Genomic DNA, 9,056 nt, shown 5'->3' with positions numbered 1-9,056 from the left:
CCCTTTCTCAGCAGAATCGGCCCCTCCTCACAGGGTGGGGATGTTTCAGGTTAGAACTGCCAGCTGGTCACAGACTGGGTCTGTGGTCTCAGGTAAGTCTCTTCTCTCGATGCCAATGACGGTAATAATCTTCCTCTCCTCCCATGTTTGTTGTAAATTCTGATTAACGAGTGTGTCTGTAAAGTGCTTTGAGGTGTGTGGGCGCTAGGCAAGGGCAAAGGAATAGTATTGGCGGGTGTGTGTGGTGACCTAGACACATGCCCTCTAATGTTATCTCTTCTGGGGCCTGTCTCTGCCACTGTGGGTGGCTGTGAGATGCCAGGGATTGTTGCTATCTAGACGCTGGTTTATTGCTACTTGAGTTTATCTCCAGCCAGGCTGGCTGTGCGTCACACCCGACTTGCTTAATCACAGTTGCCATCCATGGAAGGGACTTATCCATGGCACTCAGCAAGTCAGGAATAGAACCCAGGAGTCCTGACGAAAGGGGACTAGATAAATCAGAGTGTATTTCTCAATCGCCTGCAAAGCATGTATCTGGTGACGTGGGTAGCAGGAAGGCTGCAGCAGTGAAGGGGGGACTGTTACTGTGTTTTGTGAGTCAGGACAGTGGGGTTGTTTTTGGCACTGTTCATGGGACTTGAACCTCCTCTGACTTTCACTGAGGTGACTTTGCTGGTGCTCTGGTAGCGCGAGGAGAGACTCGGGCTGCGTCTCGTCGCCAGTGCCCCATCTGGGCATTTGGAGTGTCTCTGCCAGGGCGCATCTGTGCTAACACTCCGCACTTAACATCTCCGAAGCAGGAGAAATGTGCATTGCTAAGAGCCAATGGGCCCCACTCTGATTTCATTTACCCCGGGGCGACTCCACTGGCTCGACTTACTGCTGATTCACACCAGTGTAAGTAAGAACAGAATCAGGCCCCCTGGGGCCACATTGGGGATTTCTTTCTTCTGATTTTGGGGGAGGGTGACAAAGAGCTCTGGCTGTAGTGGCCTGATTCCCCGCTGCGTGCACTTGCTGGGTGTGAAGTGCTACAGAGCCGAACGGCAGCATGTTCCACTCTCTCTGCACAGCAACGACACACGGTGCAGGGTAGAGAAGAACCAGGCTCAGTCGTGTCCTGCTCACACTGGGCTGCTTGGCTCTCCCTGCCCTGAGACAGGCCAGATCCTCAGCTGCTGTCAATGGAGCAATGCCGATTCATACCCCGCTGCAGATCTGGCCTGGGACAGGAGCGCGGGTGGTTCAGTGGGAGTCGGTCTCCTCGCTAACAGCTCTCCTCCTTGCTTGCCTTTCACCCCTTTCCAGGAAGCATCATGCTGACCAGTATCGCCGATGGGATCATGTGTTGCTTGATGGGCAAGACAACCAATGCGGTGGGGCCCGTGGACAGCTTTGAGTCCAGCGACGGCTACAGCTTCCTGGAGGTGAAGCCCGGGAGGGTCCTGCGGGTGAAACACACCCTGCCCACCCGCCAGCCCGAGGAGAGACCCGAGGGGCCCGAGCGGGGCGTGGTGCACTGTAAGCGCAAGATCACCCTCTACCGCAATGGGCAGCTGGTGATTGAGAACCTGGGCGATGCCATCCGCTCCGAGCTCCTGCACTGCCAGAATGGCCCCATGGAGCCCCAGAGCACCATGGAACTGGAGCTCTCGGACGTTGCTGGCAATGCCTCCACCCAGGGCACTGCCAACCCGGGCTCCAGCGCCCAGCAGGCTCTGGCGCCCGGCAAGCGCCGGAAGCGCAAGCCCAAGAAGGTTGTCAACATCGACTGCAAGAAGCAGATCAGCAGCTGCAAGGGGACGCAGAGTGACGTGGTGCTGTTCTTCATCCACGGCGTGGGCGGCTCCCTGGACATCTGGAAGGAGCAGCTGGACTTCTTCAGCAAGCTGGGCTACGAGGTGGTGGCCCCAGACCTGGCCGGACATGGCTCTAGCTCCGCCCCGCAGATCGCGGCCGCCTACACCTTCTACGCCCTGGCTGAGGACATGAGGGCCGTCTTCAAACGCTATGCAAAGAAGAGGAACATCCTGATAGGCCACTCGTACGGGTAAGGCACCGGCGGGTGGTGGAGAGGCTTGCACAGTGGGTAACTCCCCACCCCAGCATAGTCTTCTCTTGTGAATGGGTCTCTCAACACACCGTGTGGGTCACGACTCCCCGCTGAAAGAAAGATGATAGGACTAGAGGTCTTTCAATTACAGATCGGTCCATCCGGTCTCATGTCCCACCCACTCATCAAGCTGGATCACACCACTGGGCCATCCTCCTGGACTGGCCCTTTGGAAGGTGAGGGAAGCCCCCCATGCAGCTGGCCCATTGTCCCGTCAAGGAAACTAGTGGCCCAAGTTGCAGCTGCAAGGCTTGTGCAAGGCCAGAGGAAGCAGTAATGCAAATAGACCTCTCTGGCTCTGCTTGGTAGGGTAGCTGTGTGGCTTGTCCCTTTAATGGTAGCTTCTCCCCAGTGGGCTCCTTGCTGTCAGGGGTGGCTGGGAGTGGTCAGCCTCCTTCCTGATCCCTTGATTATTAGTTTTTATTTGGTTCTTAAATCTGGGAGGAGACTCTGCAAACCCGGCAGTGGCTGCAGCAAAGCCCAGTGCATCTCCTGCTGCCTCTTGTCGACTGGTGTATGATCCCTACCCCCAGGCGGATTCAGTCTTCAGCCCCAGATCACAGGCCCTAAACATGCACTCTGGGGGGCTGTGCTGTGCTGGCTGGCCCTAGTGTCAGCTCCACTGCCCCTGGTCACTGCTGCCCGGGGAGCAGAGGTAGCCTGCGCAGTTCCCAGTGGCCATGCAACGAGCTCTGAGCCACGCTGAGGAAGTCTGGGAACAGCTACTGGGCAGGCCCCCCACAGCATGTGCTTCACCCCCAGGCACTGCAGGTGAAAGGGGAGATCACTTTCCATGGCGCTTCCCATCCTTGGCCTCTCTGCCGAGACCTCTGATGAGAGGGCTGGCTAGAGGCCGGTGGGGCAGAAGTCCTGTGCTGAGACTAGTCACCTCATCGCACAAAGGGCTCGGGCCAGACCTGAGCTGGATTTGAACTGCGAAACCGCATCTGAATGTCTCCGTAGCTCGGTCCCACCCCCTTGGCTGTCCAGCTTCAATCATGCCCCAGGGGCTCCCGGCCACTCACTTGCAGTCCTAGTGCTCCTAGCAGTGAGGTAGAGCCAGACAACTCATCCCAGCTCTTGCTTTCCCGGTAGGGACCAATATGCTTCATCCTTCAGGGTCTAAACTGAGAGCTGGAGACCTCATTTCACTTATGATCAGCACCATCTCCCCTCTGCTCTCTAATGCTGGAAGCCAGGCTGCACAAAGACCTCCATCTGTGGCCACCGGGGAGGCTGATGAAGGGGGAGTGACTGCTCCCAAGCAGTGCTGATGACCTGTCCTGCAAGGGGGAGGGAGCCCTATAAATAGCAGTAAGTCCAAGAAAGTCAATTAGGCAGCAGTTAAGCCGTGCAAAGAGCAGTGCGGGGAGAAGGAATTCGTAAAGGACCAGGCCTTCGCTGCAGCCTCCCGAGGTATTTAATGGTGTGGCCAGGAATGGAGGAGACAGATACTGGCTCAGAGCCGGTGAGTGAAAGGGGATTAGGTTTGAAAGACAGCTGTGGAACGTGAAGGGATCTTGGCTGTCAACTAGATCAGAGATGAAACATCCCCCCCACCCTCCCGCCACCCAGGTCCTTGTGCGATGGACACTCTCATCCATGCTGTCTAATGATTGATTTGCAGCGCAGTGAGAATCAGACACTTGTTAGAGGCTATCCCTGTCCCAGCTCTGGAGCGTCTGTGTAATTCAGACCCCAGTAATTATGGAGCAAAGATGCCCTAGCAGCTGGTTGAGTTCAGGTGTGTACATAAAGCAGGACTGAACCGATCAGCTCCCTCCTGCTCTGGGGCTCAAAATGTGTCTCAGGCAAAGTAAATGGTACAGGCTGGGTTTCACTTGGAGCAATGATATTGGGGTTCCTCGGCTCTTGGTCAACCCACATGTTTCAAGTAGGACTGGATTAGCAGGGGAGGATTAAGGGTGGTCGGCAGAGCCGTGTGTGGTGGGAGCCCAGGGATGGGATAGCAGAGAGGGGGTGCAGGTCAGGAGTGACTGGCATTGGCAGAGCGGTGTGTGTAGGGAGCCCATGGCTGGGACAGCTTCCGAGGAAGGCGTATCTCCTCTCTAACACAGCACTATCCCATGTGGGGGGGGAAGGGGGAGAAGCCCCCCCCGGCCGCCAGCCTCAATCCTTTTTGTACTCGGACATACGAGTATCAACAGCCTTTGTAACTTCCACACCAGCTGGTGTGACTGCGGGTGCCCCCCCAGCCCCCGTCAGATAAATGGCCCGTCTCCTCCTTGCAGGGTTTCCTTCTGCACCTTCCTAGCCCATGAGTACCCGGACCTGGTCCACAAGGTGATCATGATCAACGGGGGCGGCCCCACCGCGCTGGAGCCCAGCCTGTGCTCCATCTTCAACATGCCAACCTGCGTCCTTCACTGCCTGTCCCCCTGCCTAGCCTGGAGCTTCCTCAAGTGAGTCGCCAACTCTTCTGATAGCTGTGGCTGGAGAAAATTAACACTGGGGAGGGAGAGGTTTACAGAAGGGTATGAAAAGCTTCCCCCTCCTCCGCTCGGTACGACGGGCCGTACCAGCAAGGGCAGAGGCAGCGCTGGGGATGTGCCAGGGCAAGTGGCAGCCACATCTGGCAGCAGCTCCCCACATCTGCTTCTCACCCCCTCTTGCACAGCTTCACCTATTGTCTCGCTAAGCATGGCATCTGAAGGGGCTAGTATGCACCCACGGCAGGGGCCTGCCCGGCCTCTCGCAGCCCCAAGAGGGGCCCGGCTCTAGCTGAGCAGAGACGCGCAGGGGGAGATCATCTGGGCTCTGCCATTACCCAGAGACAGTCAGTCCGTCCGCCCAGCAGGCAAACGGCAGCTCTCCCTCCCCAGCCCATCGCCTGGGCTCACTCCCTGTGCCAGGCATCTTTTGCGCCAGCTCTCTGTGCTACTGCAGACCCAGCTGGGCTCCCCCTGACCCGGGCCATGCTGCTAACTCTCCCCCACTCTCTGTCATGTGCCCGGTAGGGCTGGCTTCGCTCGCCAGGGTGCCAAAGAGAAGCAGCTGCTCAAGGAAGGCAACGCCTTCAACGTATCCTCCTTCGTCCTGCGGGCCATGATGAGTGGGCAGTACTGGCCGGAGGGTGACGAGGTCTATCACGCCGAGCTCACCGTGCCGGTGCTGCTGGTCCATGGCATGCATGACAAGTTTGTGCCAGTGGAGGAGGATCAGCGGATGGCCGAGGTACGGTACCGGCAGCCAGACCTGCGTGGGCTGAGGAGCACAGCGTGAGTTAGAAGCAATGAGATTTGCTAAGTGGCATCAGATCGTTGGTCTGTGTAGTCAGCATCCCCCTTCTTGCTGTGCTGGACCAGGCCGGTGGGGTCATATCGCCTGGTTTTCTCTGCCTCTCCCCAGCTGCCCCCCAGTGAGACCCCTGCCCTGGGATCTCCCCTCCCTGCTGTACTGACTCAGGCCAGGACCCATTAAAACCCTTCAGCCTTGAGTGGCTGGAAGGAACACATCCTTCAGGTGCAATGTGCCCTCTCATTGGACAGAGCCCAATCTAGCTGTTGCAGCCATTGGATGAAATGTGGTTCTGATTTGCATTTGCAGATATATCATCCTTCCCTTGAACTCCCCCGGCTGCCATGGTGGAGAGGCAGAGTAGGGGTCCAGCTGGATGCAGTCCTGGGGGCAGAGCCACCCTGTGTGGACAGCTGTGTGCAACATGCTGGTCAACTTGAGCAGGGAGCCCCACCCACTGCCTGCCCCCCCTTCCCTGCCCCTGATCAGAGAGGCACGCTGGGCTCAGGGCACATCTCCTCTCTGGCTCCTGTGCTGCCAGCCAGCGGCCCTGGAGGTCACCCTGCTCCCCCAGGCTAGCTGGAGCGTGAGCGATGGCTGACGCCTGCCAGTGCATGAACAGACAGGCAGAGCCCTTCAGCTGCCCTTGCCTGGCGTTATCTCCTCTTCCTCTGGGGATGAGCAGCATGGAACGTGTTGCTGGCATGGGCAGGGTGGCTCTCACGGCAGCTTGCGTCCCAATGAGATAAGCCCAGAGCTGGGTGCCAGGACTGGAGCTGGGGGGGAATCAGTCCATGCCCATTGAGCCTGACCTCAGCCCCAGGGGCTCTGCCATTGAGTCTGACAGCTCCAGACTTCCTCCTTGCACCATCAGTTCAGCACTAGTATATGCCCTCCCTACCCCCGCTAGTGCCCACCTGTATGGGAGGGGGAACTGCTGGCTGGGATCCTGACTCTTCCAGTTTCCATAAGCCCTGATGGCCATCCTGTGCCATGTCCTCTATTCCCAGATCCTGCTGATGGCGTTCCTGAAGGTGATTGATGAGGGCAGTCACATGGTGATGATGGAGTGTCCGGAGACGGTGAACACCCTGCTCCACGAGTTCCTCCTGTGGGAGCCCGAGATGCCCGCCGGGGAAGGGCGAGAAGTGGAGAAGAAATAAGCCAGTCAGCGAGTGGTGACCCGGCTCCGGTGCTACTTCGACGGGAGGGACTTTTCGACATGGAGAGAGATGGGGTCTGAGTGCAGGAGCGGAGGGGGGTGTGGTGGAAAGGCTCCTCCCTGGCCATGCCTGGAGCTGCTTTCTTCCCTGGATACAGCTGGATTGGAAGCTGGGCTGGCTGGCGGTTAAGCACAATGGCTTCAAGGGGAGCCTCTTTGCAGGGCCTGGTGCGTGCAGGCTGGCGGCAGGAGTAGGGCAAACTGGCCGAGGGCGCGCTCCCTGGGAGGGTACGCAAGCACGCAAGCTGCATCTTCATCCTGTTTCCTTGTAGTATAATTTCTCTCATGCAGTGGCCCCATTTAGGGCAGGGGGTGGAGAAGGGAGACTGTGGGGAGGGGCTCAGACTGGTACAGCATGTGGGGCCTCTCCGCTCCCCATTGCATCCCACCCACCATTAACCAAAGGGGCGCTTTAAGGGAGAAGCCACAAGATGAGGATGGACAAAGCCATAAGGGGCAGGCTCTTCCCACGAACTCTTAGCAGCTAGATCCCCCGCTTCGCTTCGGCTGAACGTGAGCCAGCCCTGGATAGCTGAAGCGCCTTGCCGGAGGGCCAGTGGTGGGCTTGACCCTGCCCGACACAGGGTACCTGTCCCGAGGAGCTCACAACCTAAAGGATGTGTGGCTTTTGCCCCAGGGAGAAGAGGCAGAGAAGTGAGGACTGGTCACCATGCATGTCTGGCTGGTAGCTGAGCAAGGCGGGATAGTGACTGGTGGTGCCAGACTCCGAAGAGCAGCCCTTGAGCCTGGCTCTGGGACACAGGGACGGCTCCTGCTGAACGCTAGCTGCCCTGCCTTGGGACTGGGCCCATAGATCAGCTTGACACCAGCTGTCCGAGAGGAGGGGGCGGATGAGCAAAGGCCGAGCTGTCCAGCAGCAGGGTCTACTGTTCTCAGCACACCCCAAGCATGCCTTCCACCTCCTAACTCACCAGTGCTTTAGGTACCTTTTCCCTGGCTTCATCCACATGGCGACCCTCCGTTTCCCCACACAACCTTCAATGAACTGATAGGGCCAGGGGAGGGTCTTGGGGAACTGATTTTGATGCCGTCCCATGATCAGTCAGACCATAGGTCAATGACATTGCAGCCGGATTCACTACAACCCCAAACTGCTCCCTTCACTGGGGCCAGGTCCTGCCTCAGGGCATTTTCCTCGCCAGCTTCCCGCTGAGCATCTCCCGAGTGTAGTTTGGTAGCCCGGACGGAAGCTGAGTGTGTCCGCATGTCAAGCGGAGAGGGAGCCGTGGCACATCATCTAGCCATTAACACACCGTGCATCCATCCATCCCCGTTAGCGTCACCTTTCGCACCCAAACCTGGTGGGCATCGAGTAATCTAGCCCTGGGGTTAGTGTGGGGAGGGGAATGCTGCGAAGAATGAGGGAATAACTACAAAAGAAAACCAGTCACGTTACCTGTAGATGCCACTACTGTGGAAAAACCACCCTCTGACGCTGTCCATGCGGCTTTTCCTCTGGACCCTGGCAAAACCAGCAGCGGGGCAGGTACTGGCTGAAAGGGGCAGGGAGGGGCTGAGTCCGTTGCAGAACGGGCTGCGAAGAGTTGAAAGTTGAGCTCTGGGGCTCCCCCTCCACTTTGACAGCAGTGACCATTTGATCCATTCCACAGCGGGGTGGACAGGAGCTGGGGCCAGTTTAACCGTGTCCAGCTGCAGGCCAGACTGACCCAGAGGCAGAGGAAAAAGTCTCCCCCCACCCCTCATTTTCAGCTACTAGGAGTGAGGGGATGGGTGGGGGCTGCTGTGTGACCGAGGCCTAGCTGGGACAGCTGTGCTGCAGCTCTCCCCCATGCAGCCAGGCCTGTCGGCTCCCTCCTGCTCCACGCTGGATTATTGCCAGCTGACGGCCCATAAAAGGAACAGCGCTTCGTGGCCATAGGGCTGCACACCCAACCCTGTGCGGCATCGCCCAGGCCACCAGAGCCCACGCCGGGTGCGGGGATCTCTCCCTTCCCTGCTCCGTCATCGAAACCAAAGAGATACAAACGAGCCTGTTTGTCCTGTACAGGCCTCCGCAGAGCGGCTCCCGCACTCTGCAGAGAACTGAACGGGGGCGGGGTGGGGCAGATCCGGACACTTCACCCCAAGAACAGGCTGAGCCAATCCTCTACTGGAGCTGGACCAAGTTGCTGGAAGGATCTTTGGGGGCCTCCTGAGTGCAGCTGACCCCCTGCTCTTCTGCACAGCCAGGGCTGAGGGGCTTGCAACGTGCCAGGCCATGGGAGGGGCTTCTGCGCCCACCTCTGCGTGACAGCACCACTTCTCCAAGGCCAAACCTGCTCCAGGCACGCTCAGCCCTGCCACGGACTGCAGCGGCTGTGGGCCAAGCCAAAAGCCACTGCTGAGCTTGGCTCGTCCCCGGGAGCACAGCCCTAGGGTCTCTGACACGACAACAGTAACCGCCATCAGCCTAGCGATGGCCGTTCCAGAACAGAACCC

At 58.5% G+C, this 9,056-nt stretch overlaps 1 protein-coding gene across 1 annotated transcript; it reads left to right on the top strand.

Annotated features, from left to right (window-relative positions):
• Nucleotides 1–1,311: 1,311 nt before the first annotated feature.
• Nucleotides 1,312–6,579, top strand: ABHD8 (abhydrolase domain containing 8). The gene is made up of 4 exons (XM_077805394.1): nt 1,312–2,053; nt 4,369–4,539; nt 5,095–5,311; nt 6,385–6,579. Exons 1-4 carry the CDS (start codon nt 1,320–1,322, stop codon nt 6,535–6,537), a joined length of 1,275 nt encoding a protein of 424 aa, XP_077661520.1. The 5' UTR covers nt 1,312–1,319; the 3' UTR covers nt 6,538–6,579.
• The last annotated feature ends 2,477 nt before the right edge of the window (nt 6,580–9,056 follow it).

The sequence above is a fragment of the Eretmochelys imbricata genome, chromosome 25, assembly GCF_965152235.1.
Source record: "Eretmochelys imbricata isolate rEreImb1 chromosome 25, rEreImb1.hap1, whole genome shotgun sequence".
Taxonomy (NCBI): domain Eukaryota; kingdom Metazoa; phylum Chordata; order Testudines; family Cheloniidae; genus Eretmochelys; species Eretmochelys imbricata.
This window is presented reverse-complemented; position numbering and strand designations above follow the sequence as displayed.